Here is a 26,078-nt window from a genome sequence, read left to right as displayed (position 1 = left end):
ATATTCAATTATCCGTATTTATAATGTTGAAAAGGCATAAAAGTCTGATCCGGCTTCCTAGAAAGGCAACAAAAAGACTACCATTGACTCTACAGGAAGGTGGGGCAGGCCCTAAAATAGTACAAAACAGAGGGGCACAGTTAAGGTTGTTTGGATGCTAGTCTGAGAATCGTCTGTGTGAGTGAATTGAATGTTCAGGTTGGTGTCAGAATTGTTTATATAACCTTAGCTTGTAGAGTCCATATTCCTTAATATTTGTGAGATTCTTTATGGCTATGTTCAATGATATCTTACATGAATTTCATACATAGCTTAACTTTTTTTTGGATAATTATGTATAATTTGTGTGAGCTCAGTGCTCAATAAACACACAGTCCCAGACCCAAGAAGTTTGCAGTTTTATTCAGACAGATAATGCAAGCTGGTCATGCCCAGGACAGAACACAGTACCTCTGCAGCTGCTGTTCTCTGACCCACAGACTCATCTTTGCACTACAGACTTGTGTGTTTTGTACTGAAAAACCACTGTCCTAATCACACTTCATCCCAGGCAGAAATGGCAATCATTTCCATTTTTAAATAAATTTAGTCTTGGTAAAAGTTACCAGATTAACAGTCCTTGTGCCCAAAGTCCCCTGTTTATCCACAAAACAGGCTTTTGGGGTGAGTATTAAAACAGGTCGTATCTCCCACTGAAGATAAGAAATAGAAATCTGTTCTGAGAGATATAAAAGAGTATTCTTTATTGAGGCCACTTGACACAGACATACCCCCAGGGTACTCTAGATACTTCAGTCAAGGGTACATTACATGCTTTAGATAAGCTATGATCTGCTCTTTTCTAAAGTAAACTCTTCACGGCAGTGGCCATGCATCTCTGCTATATGTTGGTACAGTGGGGCTGGGGCCTCTACATTCTACCACAACACAAAGAATGAATAACAATTTTCAATAGAAAATCTTTATATGGGGGGGAAGGAAGGGGAGGCCTTCAAAGAAATCAACATTTTAGCACAAACCCATTTGCCACTCAACTGTTATTCATCATTTTTCTGCCATTTTTGGCCATTCTCTGAATTGGGGATTGGACATTTATAGTTACATCGGACATTTATCATTCTTAAAATTGGGATTGGACATTTATACGGATACCAAGAATAGCCACAGTCATCATTAGTTATAACATACTTGTAGAAGGGATAGCAGATCCCATGCTTCAGGACTTATGCCAATTTCTAAGTATTAGAGACCAGGATGCGATCCAATGTGAGGGGCAGATTATCCCACATCTGCATACTGCAAGGTTCTTACACTTCCTCTGCAGCATCTGGCATTGGGCACTGTCAGAGACGGCCTACAGGACTACAAACATCTCAGGTGTGATGCAGTCTGGTGATTCCTAGGTTCCTAAAATTTGCAAATCTGCACCCATGGAAGTCAATGGAAAGATCAGAACATATAAATGGCCATACTGGGTCAGTATATAAATGGCCATACTGGGTCAGCCAATGGTCTTTCAACAGTGCCCAATGCTTCAATGGGAATGAATAGAACAGAGCATTTATCAAGTGATCTGTCCCGTCCCCCAGGCAGAGGCTTAGGGACACCAAAGACATGGAGGTGCATCCCTGACCATCTTGGCTGAACCCGATAGGCACAAGTGTATCAAGTGTCACCGAGCTCATCAGTCGGGACTGAATCAAGCACCTTGAGAGCTAAAGTACAAGCGACTACACATCTTGACTAACTCCTGCAGCTGTAACAGACTCTGTGGCTCAGACATGGAGACGGACATGTAACACACATTGAACAGTGGGTTTCACAAGATGGAGAATAGGCACGCGACACCTCCTAGGATCATGCACAGGGGGATGTCTGAGTTCAAACAAAAACAACCCAGACCTCTGTGTTCTTCGATTATTTTTTTTTAAGTCATGAAAATATTATAGTTCAGTAAAACAAATTAGACTTTGGACCGAACGGATCTGCCAGTGTCCCTTTAAATTTGCCCAGTGCAACTACCCCTTGTTAGGAATGTTGGGAATACAACTAAAGCCTAGGCTTGACTTGTAAATTAAAGCCATGCCTCAGCCAGAAGAAGGGGAAGAAAAACGCGCTCCTGCAGCCTGTTTCATTTCACAAGCCAGGACTCTCGAGGGGCCGTGTTCAGAAAATACCCCTTCTACACGCACGCACGCACACAAAACCTTTAAAAAGAAACTTTCCAGGAGTTCAGCTGAAGTTAAAACAAAGTGAGTAACGTGAAACTCAGTCCCGGAGCAGACTGGAAAGTACACTTCGTATGAATGACCTGCCCTGCCATATGGAGCCCCCCCGTGAGACCAGCCTATAAAGCGTTGCTTCTGTTGGAGCGAGGTTAGCCACATCATCTCTCTCTAGGGGTGGTGCAGCTTTTCAATAAAGTCATAAATAAAAAATAAATAAAATAAAGGGGGGGAAAAAGAAATCCCAGGGAGAAAAGACCAGAAGGAAATGACCTTCCCCTCTATTAAGTAGGTGACAGACGGGTATTATAAACTCATCATGGCTTGGAAGGGAAACAGTGCAAGGAGGTGACAGACTGGCCCATTCAATTTGGGTAGCGTCGGATCTACCTCTGTGTGAGCAAGAGCCTGGGACGGTTTTCCTGGCGACAGACGTAATGGCTGCATTGAGTTCATCACTGGCAGGACGCTTCCATACTAGGAATCCTTTGCTTAGACAGGCAGTGGGGACTCAAAGCACCGAAAAGGGAGGAAATGAAACCTTGGATTATCTAGCCGAACCTGAGGGGTGCAGTCTTGGGACATATGGTCATATTTTCCAGTGAACCGTAAAGGGCTCGGTTAATTCCTCAGGAGGTCCCTTGAATGAGCCTGCGACAAAGGGTTCGCAGAGCAGCCACTGTTCTCCAGAGCTCCCTTTACAGGCAGAGGCGAGGTCGAAATCCTTTCAGGGGAAGCAAATTACTTTAATAACAATAACAGCCTCGCTCATTCTCTTTCTCCCTCACACACACGTTCTACTGCATCCGACGCCCGGGTCGCTAGGTGTCAGGAACACTTACCAGTCGCTTTTCCATACCTGCTTCCACTGGGGCTGTGCTAGTGCTAAACACAACTCCCCACAGCCTTGTGAGGGAGCCATGCCACAGAGGGGCTCAGGCCAACAGCGTCTACAGCTTGGGGGGGGGGGCGCCAGTGCAGCCATCTGGAGTCACGCGGGAGCTGTGTCGTGCAGGGGACGTCTAGGGCTCTGTGTCTGATCATGCCCAGGCTGCCTGTGCGTGCAATGCCTTGAGAAGGGGCTGGCTAGGGGATGCGGGGGGGGGGGGGGCACCCAAACAGCACTTCCAGGAGCACCCTGCACCCCGGGGTGCTCAAAGAGCTACTCTGTGATGTCAGAGATGGGCCTGAACGAGGCGCAGCAGCCACACCCTGGCTGGGCACCCTAGACGCAGATGCCGCACAGAGTGAGACGCTGGCCTTGTAACCAGTCTGGGGGCGTCTAGGGCTGGTGGAGGAGAAGCAGGAGGTGGAGATTGGCGGATGGAGGCACCCCGTCCCCGGGGGGGTTGAGTGGCAGGGTCCCAGGCGGTCGGCAGATGGAGGGGACGGGGGTTAAGGTGATAGGGAGCAGGGGCTGGGATGTGGCTCAAAGAAGAAGTGCTCTCCCCGATTTGGGACACCAGTGTTCCTCTCCCCATACCTCCCTCACCCCCCCCCACCCCCCTGGCTGGGGCAGTAGAACCGCCTCCCCCCCACACCTCCCCCTCCCACCCCTGGTTGGGAAGGGGGCAGCACCTCTTTCCCCCCCGCTCCATGCACTGGGTGCCCCGTGAGGCGACAGCGCCCACCCTTACACCAGGCGATGGGTGGGTGAAGGAGCCGCTCAGACGGAGCCTGCCAGGCGCTCACTCCCTCGCTTAGGGGGTGCCCTGGGCTGCATCTCCCTGGGTCCCGGGGGACCGTCCGCTCTAGGGCCCCGAAGCACAGCGCGCTCCAACCAGAGAGCCCAGCCTTCACCCACGGTCATAGAGACCCAGCGCCCCGGGGCAGGCAGTGGGCGGAACGGACACCTGGGGGCGGGGGACAGACAGGTGGAAGAAGAGGGGACAGACAGCTGCAGGGTCCAGGGGAGATGGGTGCAGGGAGAGTCTGTCTGTCTGTCTCACATTTGTAGACTCAAGGGGCAGGGTATGTTCTAAAATTTCTTTTCACTGAGAAAGAAGTCGAGGCCAGTTTCCGTGGCGAGTGGAGCGGCCCTGTGCTAAGCAAATAATGCATTTCAGTAGTGAACGGGACGGTCATAAATGTGGGAACAAAGCCTAGGCCATACTTACAGGATGGGGTATTCTAGCCCGGGAATCAGTGCCTCTGAAAAAGGCTTGGGGATCCTGGTGGATAATCACCTGAATATGAGGTCCCCATCTGCCGGAGTGACCAAAAGGGCTAATGTGATCCTTGGCCGTAAAACTGGGAATCTTGAGTAGAAGTGGGAAGGTTACTGGTGTGACTGCGGCTGGAATACTATGCCCGAGTACTACTACAAGGGGCTAACCACACAGATCTGCCAGTAACAGAATGCTTCCCAGCGCAGTAATATGGGAATTGAACGGCCAGATTGGATCAGATCCACAGTCATCTAGTTCACTCTGAAACAGCGGCCAGTACCACACGTATCAGAAATAGGTGCAAGAAACCCCCCTAGCAGGCAGTTTTGGGACAACCCGAATCCTAAATAGTGGGGGCAGGTTAAGCCCCAAATTGACTACCACTCATTTTCTATAACTTCCTAAAGAGGTGACAGGCAGAACTGCAAAAAAAAAGGAGAATGTCTGGAGATTCAACTCTTTTATTATGGAAGTCTATAAAATAGCCACATCGATTATTTTTTTTAAGATCACAAAATACACAACAGCCATTTTAATATGTGACACAATATTATATACACATTAAAAACCACATGACTGAAACACATGTTCACATGGCACCAATTTCATAACCAAAAAAAACCCCACAAGTGCTTTTTTCTTTTTTAAGATTAAAAACAACTGCAATAAAAACATATTAATATTTTTTTCCAGACAATGTTTACAATAAAGAGAAAAAAATTCATATCTTACTAAATAACAAATATTTAACAGCAAAACTTTTATACTAAATATCTATTTTGAATTATAACAAAAATAGTACTTATAATAGTTTATAAAGACAGACCAAAAAAATTTGTGTATAAAATAATATTATAGCGAATTGGACTGTGCTAGGAAAAAAAAATTCTGAGATTCAAAGTGCTTTATTCTGCAAACCCACTGCAGCAACTTTTTTTTAAGTCAAGTTATATTAGTTAGGAATGGTAAATCAAAAGCATGATCTATTTATGTCTAGATAAAATACACACACACATACATACATATATATATATATATATATTAGATAGATGTATGCATCTTACATGATCTCTCTCCGGTCATTTATTCATTCAAAAGCATGTTTGGTTTTATTTTGTAAGGAAATTTTAAAAAATTAAAACCCTTCACTGATCTCCGGTGAGTCCAATGCCCTTCTAAAAGTATCTCAGAAAACATTTTGCTAATGATAATGTGATGGGGTTTGATCTGAAGCCAATTGGAAGTCAATGGAAAAACTTCAATGGGCTTTAAATGGGGTCTTTTAACCGCCCCCCCTCCACCTTGCTCTGCTCATTCTGTGTCATCTTACTTCTCCTCTTCTCCTTTCCTCGTCCTGTGTCCCTACCAAATAATGTTTTACTCTTCAAAAAGAGTGTGGGGTTGCAAGTGGCTTTTACAGACAGCTTGAAAACAGAATTTATCAAGGCCTGAAAACTCGGTTATGACATATAAAGACAGTGCTTCTCCAGCCTTTTTATCCTGTGGACTATTAACTCTGGGGACTTATCTTCAATCCCAACACCCTCTTCTCCATGAATCTCAAAATGCTGAATTCTGTGGCTCACCAGGAAAAATGTGGAGACCCACAGATTGACACATTTCCTTGCGGGACAGAGAATGCCAGAAATCTCACCAGAAAGCCTGATCTTGTGAAATTTCCATCGAAAGGTAGACCCCCCGAACTTGGATTGCAAACTTTCTGAGTGTCTTCTGATGGGACATGGGCCTGAGCTACACATTACAGCTGAGGAGGGATTTAGTGCTGTGTTTTGGTTCAGACAGTCAGAGAGAGAACGGGCCAGATGCCAAACCTGAATCTGAACTTCAGGGTTCAGAGGAGGCAGAGTCTCGGTTCAGGCCAATCCCTGTTAAAATAAAAACCTTCTGTGAAACGGCCACAGAGAGATTACAGAGCAGCAAACCTCAGAAATGACCACATTAACACTGAGCCGCCCAAAGTCACATGCACTCATGGAAGCAGAGCACGTGGGTGTGTGTTTGTCGGTCTACGCGCTTCTATATGATTTCTGGCAGCTTGGTTGAAAGGGATGATTCAATCTTCAGCGTCTCCTCTTCCAGGGACCTGCCAAAGCCGTTATTGATCCTGGACTGATGAACGGCTGGTTGGAGCAGCCCTCAGCATCTTTCACTCAGCACTTCCCTAGAGCCTGACTCATCCGTTGTCAAAAGCCAAGCCTGCACAGGCTTGGTGGGAAGTTCCCCTTCTCCTTCCTTCAGATTTCAGCTCCTCTGACTTAGCCTGACAAAAAGCGAGAAACACAAGCCACCCACCCGTAGCAGTTTCATTGCCGCTAAGGACGAGGGATCTCTGGCTCTTGTGTTTCTCCTCTGCCCGATGAACTGTATGAGCTGCCCCTATTACAGCAAATATCTCCAGGTGAGGGGGAGGGAAAGCACTGAAAGGTCTGTGTGAAGTCAGTGCTTGCAGCTCAGATGAACAGCACGCCTGTCTTGGACAATTGCGAGAGATTTCTCTTCCCTGAGTCTGCCAACGATGGCCCGAGACCGCCACTAAGCAGCAGTAGTACGTGTGGTAAAGCGGAGAGAGATGCTCGTTGACGGCAGGCGGCTTTCAGGAGCGCCCAGCCCTCCCGCAGAAGCAGGAATTGGGTGGGCTCCGCACCTCTGAAAAAAAATCAGGCTGGTCACTTTTGAAATTTGAGATGGGCCTGAACCAAAACGCCAGATCCACACGTGCCTGAACAGCAAGGAGCCAAACACCGCAAGGCATTTCAGAGGAACGCCCGGTCAAGTTTGAAATGGGAGTAGCATGCAAAGTGCCCAGTGTGCCTAAGAGATATTGCATTGATGGTGGCTCAAATGCCCTGAAAAACACTCCCAGGACAGCCTCTCACTTCGGTCGGATACTGTGGAGGGGAGGATCAGCTCCGAATCTCCAGCACTCTTTAATACAAGCACCTCTGTGGGACGGTGGCAGCTGTGGTTCATTTTCGGAAGCTTAGTTCTGCAGCTGCTTCGTGCAGGGAAAGAAATGCACGCTCCGAGCCACGTTACTTAGCAGCACCCCGAGACAGTTTATGAAGCACATGTGGTTCGGAGCTCAGTGCACACACTGAGGGGCCTGAGAGAGCCAGGGAGAAGGTAAAAACAACACAGCTCACTGCAAAAATCTGGGTTTGGCAGGGACCAGACAGCAAGGAGCTGGGGGGGAGACTGAACAGTTACACACATGCCCTGTAGCAGCAGCAGGCAACTTCAAAACCGTACACATCCGAGACCCCCAATTCTGCCCTCTGAAGTGAGATCAGCCCTCAGTGAAGCTGATGAGAGACTCCCATCAGAGGACAGAATTGAGCCATTACTTCATCCCACAGTACAGATCAAAGGGCTTCTTATTCACAAAGCGTAGGCAGAACAGAACGCCCTGTCCAGCCGGCCCTGCCGCTGTTAGTGGCCCAGTGATCCTTGCAGCAGCACCGGGGGGCTATACCAAAAGCCGGACTGGTGCCAGGTTCGGTTTGCGTGCCATTGCCCACAATGCACTTCCCAGCGTTCGTGGGCAGGGGCCGCTGTCGTCTGAACATGGCGTTCTTTTCCCCCTCTGCCGTGAGAGACAAATCAGAATTGGAAAGCGCTTAGAAGGGTTTGGGGAGCGGGAGTGGGAGGATGTGTTCCTTGTTCTCTTCAAAGAAAGTAAAAAAAAAAAAAACCCAGTTATCACCAACTAGTTTAACGCTGTTCGAAAAGTTCAAAGGCCATCAGAAGTCACAGACTGCCACCAGGTCTCACCAGCACCTCCTGGACTGGGTCCAAGGACGCGCATGGGACAGCCAGACCTCCGATCACTAGCTAATTTCAAAAACTTTCCTCGCAGCAGGCATCCTCTCTTCCATGCAGTAGAAATGTTTATATTAGATATCTAATATATGCATATATAATAGATATATAATATTTATATACTGTGTATGGTCAGCCCGTCCCAGCTCTACTCGTGTTTGAAATTCTTCTTTAAAAAATAAGACAAAACAAAACAAAAAAACCAAACCAACCAATCTCCTCGCACTTTCCCCACAGAAATAACAATAATTTTGGCAGCTTTGCTGTGGGAGAAAGTCCGGACCAGGAGATCCTGCAACATTAGCCACGTGGAGAAGCTTCTTTTCCCGTTTTCTCCTTTTGCTTTACCCCTTTTCCCATCCCCATTTGCCCTCCCCGGCGAAGGAAAGAAGCAAGCGGGAGTCGGCCTACACCGTCGCCCCCAACATGGCTTCTGTCTCCGTCAGGATCTCGTTCTGGTTGGAATCCAGTCCGAAGAATTTGACCTTGAGTCCGTCGACTGGGTGGACCACAGGTACCAGCGTCATTCTAGGGAAAGTCCTGGTGGCTAGCTCGAACCGGCTTGTGCTGGCCAGCTCAATGGCTAGCGCCTTTAGGAAAAGCTTTGCCAGGTGCTTGCCAAGACAGGTCCGTACGCCCCCGCCAAAGGGGAGATAGTGGAACCTGCCGTCTTTGTCTTCGGTGCGGTCCTGCCCAAAGCGGTCAGGGTCAAAGACGTCCACATCCTTGAATACTGGGGCGGTGTCGTGCGTGTCCCGGATGCTGTACATGACACTCCAGCCTTTGGGGATCTGAAAGCCCTAGAGAGAGGGAGAGGGGGCGGGAAAGAAAAACAAGAATGCGTCAACGGCAACGTAGCCATCCACAGAATTAGACCCCGGGAGTAGGGCGAAGCCTCTGCATGGGTGGGCTGAGACACTGCTGATATTGGGGACTTTATTTGAGATCCCTGATCATGAATAGAATATATTAAAGGCTTAAAGGGGAAACACCCTGCCTTGTGATTAGGGCAGGACTCCGGGGTTCTCTTTCTGACCTGCTTAATCAATGATTTATTTGTATTGTGGTAGTGCTTACAAGCCCCAGTTATAGACCAAGACACCGCTGTGCTCGGCGCTGTACATAGAGCAAAGACGCTTAAAAGGACTTTGGTCAACGTGCAAGTCCTTCTTCTGTCTGAAATATTTTCACCTACTATATTTACATGTGACACCCAACACATCCAGAATTTAAAGAGAGAAAACAGTCTGTGTTTTCCCCAGTTTGTTTTCAGTCAGTGTGATCTAGCAGATAGGACGCTGGACTGGGAGTCAAGAAACCTGAACTATTCCCAGCATTGCTGTTCTCCTGTTGGGTGAACCTGGCAAATCACTTCTTTTGCTGGGCTTCTGTTTCCTCTCTTTTCCTTTGTCAGACTTGTCTATTTAGACTGTAAGTTCTTTGGGGCAGGGATTGTCTCTCACTTGGTATATGTACAGCACCCAGCGCAAGGGGGCGCTCATCTCAGCTGGGACCTGGAGGCACCACCAAAACACAAACAAATACTAATTTGTACATTAGGCAGATGCGATGTGTCCTCAGCGAAGTGCAGCTAAGCTCCAACCCAGCAGACACTTTGCCGCCCGTGCAACCTTCTCTCGTATGTGCTAGTGGTTGCACGATTAGAATCTTTGCTTCCCTTGGTGTTTGCCTGGGTCTTTCCCAAGAACAGGAGAGAGAATTTGCAAAAATAAATAAATAGAAAAGCATGCCTGGAAAAGCACAAGAAACAGCAGAGGGCGGCTAAGGCAAGTGTAGGAGATGGAACAACTTCTTACTCATTTTTGAAAACTAGCTCGATTTAAATCACTGCTGTCCCTTTAACCGCTGTCCCTCTTTTATTAAATCTGAAGTAACTCCATAAGCTTTCGATTTAACCAGTGAAACAGACATCACCATCCAGCCCAAACTTTTCTCCCATCTCTGCTGTGTCCCTCACATTATTCAGAACTCCCCAAACAACTGTCCAGAGAAGCTGTATAGTAGCCCACAGCATCACATATTCCCATACACACATTTGCACACACCCATAACGTGTGTGTCAGCACGTGGGTGTGCAGAGAATGCACTGATTAGAAAGAAGGAAGATTTATCATCCCCTGCTTATTTGAAAGGGTTTCAAACCTGAATCATGACATTAGCAGGATTTACGGTGACAGACAGGTCTCAAGATTTTCTTTTGCTAGTAGAAAATTCCATCCGTTGTGATGAGTAATATCCCTATCATCCAAAAGTCTGTAACTGCCCTTTGTAGTAACCTTTCCTCCGTCACACCCCAATCTCTGGCTTCAGAGATCGCCACGTTTCTCTTTCAGAATACCAAACTGTTCTCCTCTTTGGTGCAATTACTCTGGATTTACACTGGTGGAACTGAGTTCAGAATCTATCCCATCATTTGGAACCAGAGCTTTCAGGAAACCAATCTGCCAGCAGTATGACTTTGATTTGTCCTCTCTGTGTACCAGATCACGACTAAACTGCAAAGTGGATAGCCAGTCACCCCCAAGAGTTGTGCTATTGCATGTGACACCTGTAATATCGTTGTGCACAAGTCAGCCCAGGAACGTGCGTGAACATACAGACAGATACAAATCCCATGTGCGATTGGGAAGATGTTTTTGCATGACATGAGATCACCTGATCTCCTCTTAAAAAGGAGATTTTGTATACTGCAAAAACTTTCCTCTTTGAGAAAGCCTTTTACCATAGGTGAGATTCACAGTTCAAACACCCCTTCTATTCCAAACCCCTACACCTCATGCAAAAAACTACCCCCAGCAAAGTTTTGACCCTGAGAAGGGAGATGTACCAGAGACTCCATAATGTCCACTAGGGCCTTCACTATTGTTATTGATTTTATGTGGAAGATGCTCAGACACTATGGTGATAGGTGGCTGCATAAAACCCCAAGACAGATATACTGTATCTCTAGATCTCTGGTGTTTCTATGACCTCCATTGCTGGAAATGCATTACTATATTATCATGTTTGCTGATAATTAAGGTTAAGGCAGAACTTTCAATACGACCCTCCTACCCAATTTTCACTTCCTCATAACTTTCTGAAAAACTCTCTTTTGGGAGTTGGAATTTTCCATGTTTGGTCTCAACCCACAGTTGACTATTTTAAGCTTCCCAGATGGGCAGATTATTCTACAATTGTCTGATCCAAGGCACCTTCCCTTGACACATCCAGTGAGGGCAGCCTTCTACTTACAAGTAGACTCGGAAAGGAGCTGATCAATGGCAGCTTACATGTCCTACAGGACATGCTGGGACAGCCTCTCATTTAGGTTGGATGTGACAAAGGAAAAGACTGGCTTGGAAAGAGACTTATGAGATCAGATCTGTGGTATGGCTGGTCACGTAGAGTAGTTTCTAGGTCCCTTTGTTTGGAAGTTTGAGCAAAATCGGTTCTACCATTTTTGAGTTATGTAGGAAGGTTTAAAAAAAGAGAAAGATGTTTTCCATCCTCTGCCTCAACACTAGGACATGTTCACAGCCAAACATGCAAACCGTCAGGTGGATAGTTGTACATCCCTACAGGCCTGTCTGCCAAATAAATGCAACCTCAGGGGGAAAAAAAGGCAGTTTCCAGCTTTTTAGAAGTTTTGCACCCGCCTGCATGGGGTAGAACCTTCCACTTACATTCAAGATTGTGAGACCGATTATGCTTCCTGCATATGTATGATCACTGATGGTACCACATGACACAATGTTTTACTGGTACCTTACAAAGCCCCAGCCGCATTGCGGTCGTCTTGTAACGTTCCACTGATCAATGGGACGTTAGGATGTTCTTGCAAAGTAAGGGCATTCTACCTGGATGACTCGGCAGCATCAGCGAGTTAATGCCTGGGATCCGCTAGATTGCAGTGGTACCAGTGCAAGAGTGAGATCTGGTCTGATTTCATGAGCTAAGCAGGTCTGTCCCAGAAGAGTCATTAGATAGGACACCTCTGAGGGGAAGAAGCCAGGGTGATGCAAGCACATAGGATAGGTGATGCAGCAGAGAGAGTGGCCCTCTCATAACAAGAATTTCTGTTATAAGTTGGGGGTTCATCAGCTGGAAATGACAGAGGAGGAGAAAGACCTGGGTGTGTTAGTTGATCACATGATGACTATCAGCCACCAATGTGATGCAGCTTAAACAAAACAAATAAAAACAAACCCAGAGGTGATCCTAGGATGTATCAGGCAAGGTATTTGTGCCATTGAAATACGGTGCACAGTTCTGGTCACCCATCTTCAAGAAAGAGGAATTTGAACTGGGGCAGGTGCAGAGAAGGGCTACTAGGATGATTAAGGGAACGGGGAGCCTGTTTTACAAGAGGAGACTATAAGGGCTGGGCTTATTTAACCTAGAAAAACAAGGCTGATTGCTCTCACGTCACCCTGCTAACTACATCAGCAGGGGAAACGCCAGGGAGGGTGAGGAGCTATATAGGAGAAAGGACAAGGGTGCACAAGTGCAAATGAGAATAAACTGGCCAAGAGCAAATTGAAGCTGGAAATGAGAAAAAGGTTTCTCACCATCAGAGGAGGGAGGTTCTGGAACAGCCTTGGAAGAAGAACTGGGGGGTGGGGGGGCAAACAACCGAACTGCTTTTTGAAGTTGGAGCTTGAGAAGTTTCTGAACAGGCTGATATGACGGGGTGACCTGTGATAGCAGGTGACCGGCCTCAATGAGCCAGGAGGTCCCTTCCAGACCGACGGTCTGTCTGAGTCAGCACTCAGCCAACGGCCGTGTAGCGCTCTGCTCCTGGAGGGGCGGTCTTGCCCAGGCCCCATGGCTTATGGTTATTTAAAGAGCCCAGTGTCAGGAGAACACTCAGGAGAAGTTCCCTATTCCCTAACTCCCGCCCCCCACCATTTAAAATGCATCGGGCACACCTTCCCTCTTGTCCCATGCTTGTGTAACCCTGGCATGCCCTGTCGTAAAGCTGCCCAGGTTCCACCCCAGAGGTGGCAGCATCCCTGTGGGAGGTGCAGAGATCCCTGCATGCATCTCTACAGAATACGCTGGGGCCCCTTTGGGGGAGAAGCTCAACCCGAGATCAAGGTCGGCGCTCGCCAGCTGTCGTACTCACATCCAGCTCGAAGGTCTGCAGCACCGTCCTGTACCCTCCGGAGATGGGGGTGAAAAGGCGTAACACCTCCTTGATCACGCAGTCCAGGTAGTGGAGACTGCTGATGGTGTCCAGCCGGAGGGATCCCTCACAGATGCAGCCGTTGTGGAGGATGCCCTTGCTACGGAGCTCGTCACGAAGCTTCTCCAGGACCCCGGGGTGCTTCAGGAGCTGCATGATGAGCGAGGTGCTGGCGCTGGCCGTGGTGGCGTAGGCAGCAAAGATCAGCTCCAAGGTGCCATCCTGCAGGCAAAAAAAGGAACCATGTGTTATGCACTGGGGGAGTCGAAGCGTCAGGTACCCTGCCCCATGCATCACGCCACTGCAGGACATTCTTCCATGCGAAAATGGGCTAACGCCCCAGCCTGCCGCTGGCAGAGCCTAGAACCCGGCACTCGGCCGCAAAGGGAAGGAGTTTGGTTTTGCCTCGGTCTGGTACACACAGATTTCATTTGCACCGTGCAATCTGGCACAGCTGGAAACCCCTCGCAGGGCCGCTGCAGGCCAGGGCCGAGGCGCGTCAGTGGGGTAACCCGTGCAAGGAGATGCCGGAGAGCAGGACTGTAGGGCATTGGCAGTGTTGTTGGGAGAACTGGAAGAAGCTCGCACAGCACTTCGATCACACGGCCTTGACGGCTTCTCTCCATGGTGCACGTACAGCACCTAGCGCAACGGGGCCCCGATCCCTGATGGGGGCCTGGCTCGGTCTCCTGCTTCCCTTGAACATTCAAATTCAACCTCCCCAGAGAAAGGCGACACAATGGGGGGGGGAAGAAACCCCACAATCGCCAGGCGAGAGGAGACTGAGGGCCCCTGGGAGCTGCTAGAGAGCCGTGAGCTGGGGTAGCAGAGGCGGTATCCCAGCCCAAGCCATTAGCCTGGCAGCCAGGCTGAGGGGGGGAGGCAGCCAGCAGCAGCCTGGGGCGGATCATTTCTTCCTTCCCCGTCACATGACGTAATGGACTTGGCCGCATTTCCAGTCCCCTGGTCCAGCAGCTTCACCTCTATCTCCCGGCTCCTCCTGCGGGTGGGCGGCCGCCCCAGCTCGCAAAAGGGCCTTTCCCCCTCCTGCCAAGACCTGACGACTCAGGAACAGCACGTTCACCAGTCGCTCGGCCCAAGATCTCCTGCTCAAGTCACTTGAGCTTCCAGGGATTCTTTCCCAGCCGCTGACTAAGCCGAGGGAGAGGTTCCCTATTTGCTTCAGAGGGGACTTGGGCCCAGTCCTGCCTTCCCCAAGCAGCAACTTTGCAACTTTCCCAGCCTGGAAAAGAAAAACAACAGCAGCTCCTGTCGGGGCCGCCGCTGGCTTCCTCCTCCCCCAGCTGCGAGAAAACACAGGCAGCCCCTCCCCGCCGAGACAGCATTACCGCACTTCGCAGCATGCAGACCGAGCCAATCAGCCCCGGATCTACCAGCCCTCGGAGAGAAAGGAACAAACAACCTCCGTCAGGCACGTCTGTCACGCACACAGCACATCCCTGACGCCCGTCTCCTTTACGCCAGGGCCAGCCTGACTTGAGCGGAGCGAGTCCTGATTTGTACCAGTCTAACCAATCTACACCAGGAACAAGCCTCTGTTTTCCCACACCACTTCCCACCTGCGTAGCGACACCCCCTGGAGAGTAGCCTGGGTCTCCATAGCCCTTATCCAATCCTAGGCCTGTCCATGGAGAGAGCTCCATGAGATAGCACACAGGTGAGCGAGGTATCAAAGACTCTGCCCCACTGCAAAGCATTCCAGTCTGTCCACACCCTTCCCGTGCTAGATGTCGGGCTGATGGCTCCAGAGGTTTTCAGACCATAGCCACCCCTAAAGATCTCCCGACCAGCACTGTTTTAATGAGGGTTCTTCTTTCCCATGTGGTCTTTGCCCCCCCAATTTAGCATGCACACCAGGAAAAGGACAGATTTCATCCTACAGAGAGCAGACGGCACCCCGCAGGAGGTACTGCATGGCCAAAAATAGCCCCGTTCAAATCCTCTCCGTACCACGGGAAGCAGAAAGGACTGCAAGAATCCCCAGTAGCATTTCTTTCCTCTTCCCCGCCGCATGGCCCGCTCTGCAGTTTATAGCTACTTATTGGTTGTGAGCCAACGTTCAGTCCCGCAGAAATAAATAGCCACGCTGCAGGGGGTTAACAATGGGCTAGAAGGGGCTGATGGCTCGTGACGTATCTTAAGGACCCTGGGGGCAGTCATTATCAGAGTGTAGGCTGCACCCAGTGGTCCAAGCACAGGTCTAGCCACCAAGAAGGCCCAAGTTCTAATCTTGGGTCAGACACAGACTTAATCTTCCTTTTCTGTGCCTCAGTTTCCCCACCTGTAAAATTGAGGATAATAATCCTGACCAATCTCACAGCGGCACTGTGAGGACTACTTAATGCCTGTTAAATGCTTGCAAACAGAGCACCGCTTCGTAATAACGATGCCCCCAGAAATGCTCTCCTCCAAAGCCTGGACAGGATCTGCCAATAAATGCGACTCTTAGGAGAAACAATGGCCTGCTAGTGCTGGGTTTGATCCACACAGAGTCCAGGCGGATGCTGTGCAAATGCTCACACGTGGCTTCGCCGATGCATCCCGGGCTTCCCCCCCGCAGCTCGGCCCATGTCCTTCAGTCCTGCCCTTCAGCGCCCTTTATTAATCCAGCCCTGAGCCTCGGCTCAGCTCTGCCAGTGCATGTCTTTCTGTGCCAGTCTGCCCCTGGCTGCTCCCGGCTTGTGCTGTTCTTGCACAGAAGCTGCCTGGAGTGGGTGAGGTGGACACAGCGGTGGGGGTTTGGGGAGAGGGAAGATGGAGACTGACCCCCACAATTCACCATTGGTGACTGAAGGGTGGAATGGAACTAAACGCACAGAGACAAAAGGCTGACTCTGCTCAGGGGATGCACAGGAGCCGGCTCTTACCTTCAGCTCCTGCATGGTCAGCTCTTTGCCATGCTCCTTGCCGCTTTCTATCAGGATGTCCAGGGCGTCGGAATAGTCCTTGCCCTGCGTGTTCTGCAGCTTCTCCCGAATGGCTTTTTCTAGCCCCTTCTGCAAAGTCTCCCGCGCTCGGATTCCCTGAAAAACAACAAGCCGTCAGGTCCGTGAAATAGCCGCGCGGCAGCCAGGGTATCACAAAGGTTCTTCAGTTCTGGGGCTCCCCGAGGACTTTGCTTTCACACTAAATGAGTGTTTTGTTGGCCCACAATTGGTTAGTCACTAGAGGGAGAAAATGAGATGGCCAGTGAGATGGGAAGCCTTTACTGGCAGAACACTGGGAATAGTGGAAGTTGCATGGATCATTTCAAACTCCTGGGCGGTGTTAGCACTACAGATTGGACTATGGGCAACTGACCCGGTGCGGTTAGAACCAATACAAGCACAAATGGCTCATCATGGCTACGTTAGCCAGGTTGAACTGATTCAAGAACCGCTGCAGGTATGTCCCTGTGAGTTATGAAGGCCCTCTGGGTATCTATTGCCCGTCTGGCTCCACTTCTGGGAGACTTCTAAAGGCCAGCGGCGTGTCGTGACATAGCAAGAGGCATATTTTGGAACCGTTTGTGCTGTTACACCCGTGACCTATGCGGTAGTTCAAACAAGAATTAATTCATGGAGGCCCTGTGTCCCGTGTTATGCAGGAGGTCAGACTAGAAGATCACCATAGTCCCTTCTGGTCTTATGAGCTTTGAATCTATGACTTGTATCCACATTGTTACTCTCAGAGAGCAGGATCTGTTGAAAGTAGGCATGTATTTGGCATAGTGGTACCCGACGGCAGATAAGTACTAGGCATATATGTACCCAGTTCAAACCACTTGTATGTGTGCACACAAATTGTTTTGCAAACATGCTAGAAGGAACCCACAGCTCTTAGAACAGTACAATTCTCTATTGCAGACAAGGTTTTGCTGATCAAACCCTTATCCTACTATTTTTGTGACCCCCCTGGCCTATAGCCTTCCTTAGCAGGAGTCCAATGAGATATCAGACTTCACCCCCACAACATCACGAGGTGCAGAAGATCTGCTACTTTCACAAGGCCGGGTCTTGCCGCAGAGCAGGGTGAATTTTTTGTGGGGGAGGAGGAGGAAACATTTTCCGGGGAAGGTTAATTTGTATTTTTAAAGACAACGGTTGGAAGTTGCTCAGGGGTGTTAAAATGCTAGAAATCAGTCCTGGGCAAAAGACACGAGTGGAATAACTCTAGATTTACACCAGTGCAGACAAAGGCCCCAAATACGCAAGATCCCAGAAAAGTCGAATTGGCACCAGTGTGTGATCATGTTTTACAGTGACAGCCACAATCGTTTTCCCCAATTTGTGTCTCTTTTCTCTCCCCACTCAGTGTCACACGAATCCTTAGGAAACTTCACCTCAAAGGAACTTCTCCAATTCCTCTGAAGGAGTTCCCTTCCCGAGAACGCAATCAAATTCCCAAACTAGCGCTCTCGCTAAAATACTCTCAGCTTTGTAATGACACTGAGCTCTTAGCTAGAATTTTTCTCCTGAGGATCTGAAAAATGCTTTAAAAAGGCATGTAGACTGCCAAGGAAAGCCAAGAATAGGAGCCCAGGGCCCTGTCCACTAGACCTTACTGCTTCTCCTTCATGGCCAGAAATTTCTGGTTCCTTCCCACCTCCATCATCTAAGTGTGGTCCTTATCATTGCAGTATCTGAGTGCCCCCAGTCATTGACAGGTTTTATTCTTGACACCACTGTGTGACAGGGGACTATTATCCCCTGTTTACAGATAGGGAACTGAGGCAATGGGAGGCTAAGTGACTTGCCCAAGGTCACACAGCAAGTCTGTGGCAGAGCCAGGAATTCAACCCAGGTCTCCTGAATCCTAGTTCAGTGCCAGATCCACTAGACCCTTCTTCCAAGCCATGCGGCAGGCTCACTAGTTCCCTGCCATGGCCATAAGCGATGTCAGAGGAGTCTCTTACCTTCCTGTAGCCACTGAAGGGCAGGTCCACTGGCAGAGAGAAGACATTCTCCACAAACTGCTGGTAGACCTCGAAGAGCCGGGCGAGCTCCTCGTCCGGGATGCGGAAGCCCAGCAGGACACGGATGGCCATGCGGAAGGTGAGCTTCTGCGCCTCATAATAGACGTTGATGGGCTCCGGGTTGCTGCTCCACATCCGGAGCGTATCCTGGATCACCAGCTGGATCTTCGGGAGGTAACTCTCCAGGGCTTCATGGCTGAAGATTTTGGAGAATACCTGCAATAAAAGCCAGGCACAGACAGATATGAACCCAGGGGCCTCCAGCCTTCCCTAATAGCCAAGGATTGCTTGTGCTGCTGTGGTGTTTACGGGCACCTGTGGAGAGCGAGGGCCCCATTATGCTGGGCTGTGCAGACATGCCGCAATACAAGCTCCTTGCTCCACAAAGCTCACAGTCTAAACAGAAAAGGCAGCAAAGGGTGGGAGGGAAAATGACTTCCCCAAGGTCACATAATGGGTCAGTGGCAGAGCCAGGAAAGACAACCCATCCCAGTGTCCCATCCCTCAGTTCCCAAAAGACCCTCCAACCAGCACACGGGCAACCCTACCACCGCCGCCTAGTATGCCAAGCCCCAGCGCTCATGAATGACCCTACCATAACAAAGCAGCACGTGAGCAACCCTACAATAACAAACCAGCCAGAAAGGCTGTGTCACCAAACGGTATGCTGTTAAACGCTGCGATTAAGTCAGCTCTGGGGTAGACAGGCCCAGCTCCCCCTGAAGTCGACGCTCGCTCCCTCCCGCCCTGCTCTAGGGTCTGTATGTTGTGCAAGGTTCCCAGCAATGCATCGAATGTTCTTTGCTCTTACCTCCCCCCCCCCCGTCCCTTCCCCTCCGCTATAATCCCAGTCAGCTACCTCTCCACAGCCCATGGCTTTCATTCGGACCCCCCCTGCTCCCAGGCCTCCCGCCCCGTATCCCAGCCTGCCTGGGTGGAAAAGCGCTGTTTGTTTATTCTGTATTAACTCTCGGCCACGCCACCACGCTCCGGACCTCCAGGAACCAAGAAAACAAAATCGGCTCAAGCTCCAGCCGAGGGAAGCGCACGCCAAGGTAAAGGTCAGACAAGCCAGCGTGACCTCCAGCTCCTGCTAAGAAGAGGAGAGGGCTTGAGGGGAAGGAGGGGCCATCCCCATTTTATCAAACTAAGACAAGAGAAACCTAGCCAAAGCCCTGCAAGAACACAACCTTGACAGCTGTAAATGTGCGACTTTCCCCCGCAGTCAGCACTGGAAGGGAAAGGTTACATTTTCCTGGCCGTGACCCTGCATTGCTAATGCGCGGCGTCGTTCGCTGGAGTTTGTTTGGTGAAATAACAGCCTGGGCCCTTTAAAGCCCGGCCTTGGAGACTCAACAATATCTGGTTCATAAAGCGCTCCAGTCCCGACACGTACTGACCTTCACCCGGCTCTGGGCAGCAGGAGGGGCTTTTCCCTCGCTTGGGCCAGGAGGGCCGGGGAGGAGCAAATAAAGGAAGGAACGCAGAACCCACGGGGCGAGCACGCTTTGCGGCTGTTAATAAAAAATGTTCTCCAGCCAAGAGCCGACGGGGGGAGGAGGAAAAGCAGAAGGGGAGAAGGGGGAGTGGGAGAGAGAGGATGAGAAAGAGCCCAGAAGAGCCAGAGAAAGGGATTGAAATGATCTGGTCCCGCTTTCTGGAGGGCGGAGCCTGCCTGGCCCGTGGCCGCTTGGCCTATTCTATTTTTAAGCCCTGGAAAGAGACGTGGGTGGGTGGGTCGGTAAGACACGTTTCTAAAAACCGTAGCTAGTAAACTTGACAACACCGCCGCGCTGCCAACCTCGGCCGCCATCCCACCCCCTCCTTCCCTCTCCCGAATGCCCAGGCTGCATCTAATGAAGATGAGGTCTCCCCATTTATGCTTCCGGAGCCCCCCGGGCCAGGGGGGGAGCCGGGAGGGGAAAGAAATAAACGAGCGTCGGCTGGTTCCAGTAGCTGGGAAAGAGACGTTTCCCCGGTGGCCGTGACCGGGATATCAGGCTTTGATACAGTGCCAGGCACAGAAACGTTGGCTGCTCTCCGTGATTGTTGGCACCCAGCGCCCAGGAGCTACTGCGCGGTGGAAACCTCTGCCCCTCTAACGCAGAAGGGGAAAGAGTGGTGGATTTCTGCCTTCCCTGCCTGGTACCCCGGGGAGCCAGCCTGCTAGAGCTGCCCAAGGGAGCCGCAAGCAGACAACCAGTGACGAGAGCGGGTTGGCAGAGAGCAAAAGTCTCAGCGCCCCCCTTCTCCTCTCCGCCTGGCTCCTTCTCTTTCAAGACGCTCACGCTGTCTTGGCTCCTCGTGACTGGCGCTGAGGGAGGGTAGCTTTGGTATAGCAAGACGTGGGCCAGCAGCAAGGCCGTGGGAGTCAGGAACTCCTGAGCCCAAATCTCCATGGGTGGCATACAAGCAACTCTCGTCGACTCAGCCCCTGGGGGTTCGGGTCCTGGTTTTGAGGCTGATGCTTTATGAGAGCTTGGACATAACATTTAACCGGCCCCGTGCCTCAGTTTCCCCCTGTCTGAAACATGAGACCAGTGCTGCACTGAATGAGCTGGGGTTCAGGCTCCAGCCTGGGACCCAGGAGATCTGGCTCCGCCATAGACTTTTTGCAATGGCCTTGGCCAAGTCACTTCACCTCTCTGTGCCTCAGTTCCCCATATGTAAAACGGAGATAAATTACACTTCCTTTCTACCGCCCTTTTTCTCCTCTTTTGCCTATTTAGACTTTAAGCTCTTCAAAGCCGAGACTGTCTCTTACTCTGTCTCTGTGCAGCACCCAGCACAAGGGAACCCTGATCCCAGCTGGGGTTTCTAATGCAGTAAAACACAGCAGCGTGGGTGTTATGGCACGCGACTGCCCTCTCCTGGGAGGAATCAGGACTGCGGGGCTGCGTGCCACGGTCCCTTTCCTGCTGACCCTAAATGCATGATTCTCCTGCATGTGCTTTGAAGCAGGAGCACCCAGCCCTACCCCTGGTACCATCATGAAGTTGCAAGAGATCACGGCTGTGCGGCACGGCGACAACAGTGGCCCCGGCAGTTTGGGGAGGGGAGGGGGGGTTAATGGCCACAAAGCACTCGGGAGCGACAAGTGCCGTACCGAGCGCTCAGCACTGGTGCAGAAGACGCCTGTTTGCACAGCTGCCTGCATCGTACAGCAGCCAAAAGTACTTTTCAGATCAGAGACCCTCCAGGGGTCTCTCCTGTTTCACCATCACCGCCAGGCTGGCTGGCAAGACAGAGCGACGCTGCCGGGGGGTCGTTCCCGCGTTCCGTCGGCCACCGTGAGTGAGAGAGGGGGCAGCACAAAAAGAAACCGCTCCCCTGGCAGACGCACTGGTATCTTCGCTAGCCACCCTGGCAAGCAGACCAACGGAGTATAGAGACAACTCCCCTCACACCTACAGGGAACCTTCCCCTCCCACTGTCCATGCCATGCCTAGTCACACCAACTGGCTAAGACCACGGCAACTCTCGAAGCAGCCAGTCTGCGAGGCATTCTCTCACGTGCCCCAGGGATGGACGTCTGTACAAGAAGCAAGACAGGTGGAGGTAGGAGGCTCAGGCAGAACTAGATGCTGGTGATGTGCGCCATCTGCTCCTGTTGCACGTCAGCAGGTGCAGGAGAGGGCGCACACAGACTTGCAAACAACAGGGGAAGTGCGTATGCGGGAACACAGGACTGCTGTTGTCACGAGCTGTGCAAGTTCCTGGGTCCCTGATCGGGCACATGTTTTAAAAAGCCATTTGTGCCAGAAAATGCACACACAAAACCCCACTCCCCCACCCTACGCAGAGAGCTGCTCCACCGCCTGCCCCTCTCGCTGTATTAACGAGGCCTCCTCCCGTTCCTCCTATGTCTGTTGCCTCTTTGCATCCCAGCAGCCGGAGCCAGGAAAAATCCCACTGGGTCTTACCTAGCCCATCACGCTGCCAGCCAGGGTCTGTGCCTGTTGTACAAGACGGCCCCTACCGGCACCTCTGAGCGCCGAGGAGGTTTGGGTGGCTGGCCCAGACGCGCCCTGACTCTGGGTACATCAGGATTCACTTGCACTGACATTTGTCTTGGGCTCGCCTCCAAGGCGTTTAGACTCGGCATTTACACCTACGCCCAATGACCTCAAACAGCTCGAGCTCTCTAACCAGCCTGGCTCCTTAAAACACTTCATCTCTCTCACCCCTCAGGCCTCTTCTCCCACAACTGAATAATCCCGCTTGCCAGCATATCCTTACCCGTCCCCCTCCGCCGCCCTGCTCCGGACCCCCATCCAACCCTGCAATAACACTGACTTGCGAGGGGAATTCAGTCCAGACTCATGTCTCCTTCCCACAGGCGCCCCTTCCTGCTTCCAGGCTAAAATCCCTGCGCCCTCTAGTGAACATTTGCCGAACAGTGCTGCTCTGGTATCCAGGGGGAAGGAAGAAAGGGAACTTTAAAGCACAGGAGGAAGGAGCAGCAAAAGAGCTTCATCAAGGGGCCTATTTTTTAGATGAATTTATAACCAACGCCCGAGAGGGAGACTCCGCGTCCTGTGCCGGGGCAGGTCGGCTCGACAACGCCAACCTGGAGCGACGGCTGGGGGAGCGTCCTGGCTCTACCCTCAGAGACCTTCCGGCGGGAGATCTTCCTCCCCATCTCCACCGCCATTCAGGGGGACCCAGCGCGGGTTTCCCCCGGCCTTCTCCCTCGGCGGAGGTGGCGTAGGCAAGACCAACAAGGCTCTTGCCGCCTGAAAACCCTCCGGTGTCGACAGCGTCGGCAGGGGCACTCTCCCACTCCCGGGAGTCAGGGGAGGCTCCCTGACCAGAGATGCAGACACCAAAGAAGACTCGACGGGCCGGGTCCGGTGCATCTCCGTACTCAACCCTGCCCGTACCGACGGCGCAGGGGAGTGTCCGCGCTCCGTGTGCTGCTTCTTCCTCTTCGGTGCCGGCGATGTAGCGCGGTGCCAGGTCAAGGGCGGTGCCGACGGTGCGCTCTGTACCGAGGTCACGTTCAGTACCGAGGTGGAGCGGGTCGGCTCGGACACTGCCTCCATCAACAGGGCTTCCAACTGGATTTCTCGGTCCTTCTGAGTGCTCGGTTTGAAAGCCCTGCAGATCTTGCACTTCTTTCCTGTGGGCTTCCCCCAAGCCCTTAAGGCAGCGGTCATGGGGGGCGCTGAGCAGGAAGCCTTCCCGCAGGAGGCACATGGTTTGAAGCCTGGCGACCAGGGCATGGCCCAGCTGCTCTAAGTCCCATCAGGGACTTGCCTTATCTCTAACTCCTCTTAACAACACTTAACAACTACTTAACTAACTAAAACTAACTTAGAATATCAAACACGTCCAAACAAGGGGAACAGAACTTGCAGAGAGCAAGGCTAGTTCCAGCAACCGTCACGGGCGGCAAGAAGGAACTGAGGGGGCGTAGGGCCGGCAGCGCCTCATACACCGCGGCATGTGCGCGGGGCTCCAGGGCCCTACGTGATCTGCTAAGGGGGAAAAAAGTTCTGGGTAGCCATGCCCGGAGGCGTGCACACACCTGTAGTGGAATGGCCATGAGCAAGCACTCGAAGAAGAACTATTAGGAATGATCTCCCAAGGAAAGTGGAGAAACGCCCTTTGCAGAGTCATTTAAAGCTAGACTAGACAAGCGCTGGCTGTAGGGAACCGTCCTGCATTGCCAGGGGAAATCGGACTGGCTGACCTGACCTATACCCTTCTCTGGCTGATATGAGAGGCAGCTAACTGCAAACTCACCCAGGCCCTGCCCCTTTCCCCACTTGGAACCGACACCGCAGTTAAGAGAGACGTCACTGGGTTTAGACCCAGAGTTACTTCCTGTCCTTGTGCTACACAGAGCTGCTGTGATCCTTGTGGATTGTTAGTCAAGACAGCTGACAGCAGAAGCTGCTGCTGACTCTGGAATCAGAGGAGAGAGAAAAACGTGCACCCCTCAAAAAAATTACTTACACCCACACGCCATTTCTCAAAGGGTCCGTCACACAGATCAGAACGAGAGCCCACCATCCAGGATGCAGACTAAGCAACCCCTTCCTGGCAGCAGGCTTCCTGATTTCACTACCAATGCCCCATGGGCGCCGAGCCGCTCTCTGCCTCAGATCCCGTGTCTGAGCGTGAACAGGAAACGTTTCATCCAGCCCGAATTAAATCGGCAGTCCGCTTGCACAGATCTGCTGTGCGGGGCAGCTCTGAAAAGCCAGCAGCTGCTTTGGGGTGTGGATATGGCACACACACACGTGGATGTGAGACACTCAGGTGCGGGGGAGTCAGGTTCCAGCCTCCGTGGCACCAGTATCTCATCACCAGCACCAGAGAGGTACACTGACACCCCCATTCTGACATAGTGAAGCAGCACGAGGCCCAGGGCGACCATCCTCCAGCCCACGGGGGGAAAACAGCAGGCCCTCGCCTCCACCACTCAACTCCGGAGAGAAGGGAACAAAGGCGGGTCTTAATAAGCCCCATAGGAAGAGGACTGGCTTCCACTCTGCACATAGAGAACAGGCCTCTGGAACCTGGCTCCTCCATGGCTGGTGACTCGATGTTCCCTAGTGAAGTCACCAGAAGGTGAAGTCACCTGGGACGGGTTCCTATTCCCTGCCTCTCCGCTGCTTCCCCTGAACTGTTGGTCCAGCCCGAGGAAATGAAGAACAGTACGTAACACAACGCTCTCTGTGGAGCTCCAAAGGCCGCGGTGGCTGTGTCTCCGCTACTTTAATTATCAGCCGCCACACCCAGCATGAGCCCGGGAAATGCCAAACAGCTGCTGAACCTGGAGCCAAGGGATTCATTCACCTCAGTCAATGGCCAGCCAGGTATCCGCTCCAACTCTGCCCTCCCAGCCGCAGCCACGTTATAGCAGACGTCCTCCTTCCCCCAAAGCATCAGTTCTTGGCCAGTGCTGAAGGCAGGATGGCCCGTCTTGATGGCTCAACGGCCTTGCAAAGTTTACGTACAGATATTTTGGGATCTGGCTGCATGGGTCACCCGCAGGAGTGGTTAAGGAACCAAAAGCTCAAATGGGAGGGGAAACAAAGTAAGATGTTGCCGGGCGCTGAGTGGCCACAGGAAAGGCCACCCAGCCAAAGGTGTTCAAAAGACAAATATTTTTTTTTAAATACTTTTGCAGCTGCTGCTTTTACAGCTGGTAATGTACACAAACGGGCTTCTTCATTTCACACCCACGGAGCAAAGAGGCTGACCACTGCCTTTTGGATACTCTAAAAGCCATCAGTGCTGCGCAAGAGATCATCCTCAAGAGCCTCTCTGGTCATGTTGTAAAATGTAACCCATAACACAGAATATCATTGAGCAACACTGAGACCATGTTCCACAGCCCATGCAGAAATTGACTATTAGCCTTTTCGAGCGGCCCTTCCCACCCCCTATTCTCATCTTTCTCAGTGGCAGATTGTCATCAAGCGGTAAATACATCGTTGGAGGGATTTACGGCATCTTGAGAGATATTAGTGAGGTGGAAGCTAAGAACCTGGACGACATGGAGTCTGCTCATCAAAGCGCAGCGTCCCCTGAACTGGGGGGAGAAAGATGCCTGGAGGGGAGTGCAATGCAGAAATTTCTCCCAGTGAGGATGAGAGATCAGGGAGCTCTCCAAAGGGAATCCGGTTGCAGTAGGGACCCCAAATGACCAGTTAAAGCCAAGGAGGTTG

General features: G+C 51.3%; 1 protein-coding gene across 2 annotated transcripts in view; it reads right to left on the bottom strand.

The window, feature by feature from the left end:
- Window positions 1–7,448: 7,448 nt before the first annotated feature.
- The window catches only part of CYP26B1 (cytochrome P450 family 26 subfamily B member 1), a 32,184-nt gene continuing 13,554 nt past the window's right edge, over window positions 7,449–26,078 (bottom strand). For both annotated transcript variants that reach the window (XM_067533519.1, XM_067533521.1), the window contains 4 exons: window positions 18,337–18,612; window positions 16,310–16,465; window positions 13,362–13,643; window positions 7,449–9,033 (listed from right to left, as the gene is read on the bottom strand). In XM_067533519.1, coding sequence (XP_067389620.1) covers window positions 8,641–9,033; window positions 13,362–13,643; window positions 16,310–16,465; window positions 18,337–18,612 — 1,107 coding nt within the window. In that variant the 3' untranslated portion in view covers window positions 7,449–8,640. The remainder of the gene's footprint in view (window positions 9,034–13,361; window positions 13,644–16,309; window positions 16,466–18,336; window positions 18,613–26,078) is intronic.

The sequence above is a fragment of the Emydura macquarii genome, unplaced genomic scaffold (assembly GCF_026122565.2).
Source record: "Emydura macquarii macquarii isolate MOO-44397 ecotype Brisbane River unplaced genomic scaffold, CSIRO-AGI_Emac_v2 contig_3345, whole genome shotgun sequence".
Classification (NCBI taxonomy): Eukaryota; Metazoa; Chordata; order Testudines; family Chelidae; genus Emydura; species Emydura macquarii.
The sequence above is the reverse complement of the archived record's forward strand: the minus strand, read 5'-3'. Positions and strand labels throughout refer to the sequence as shown.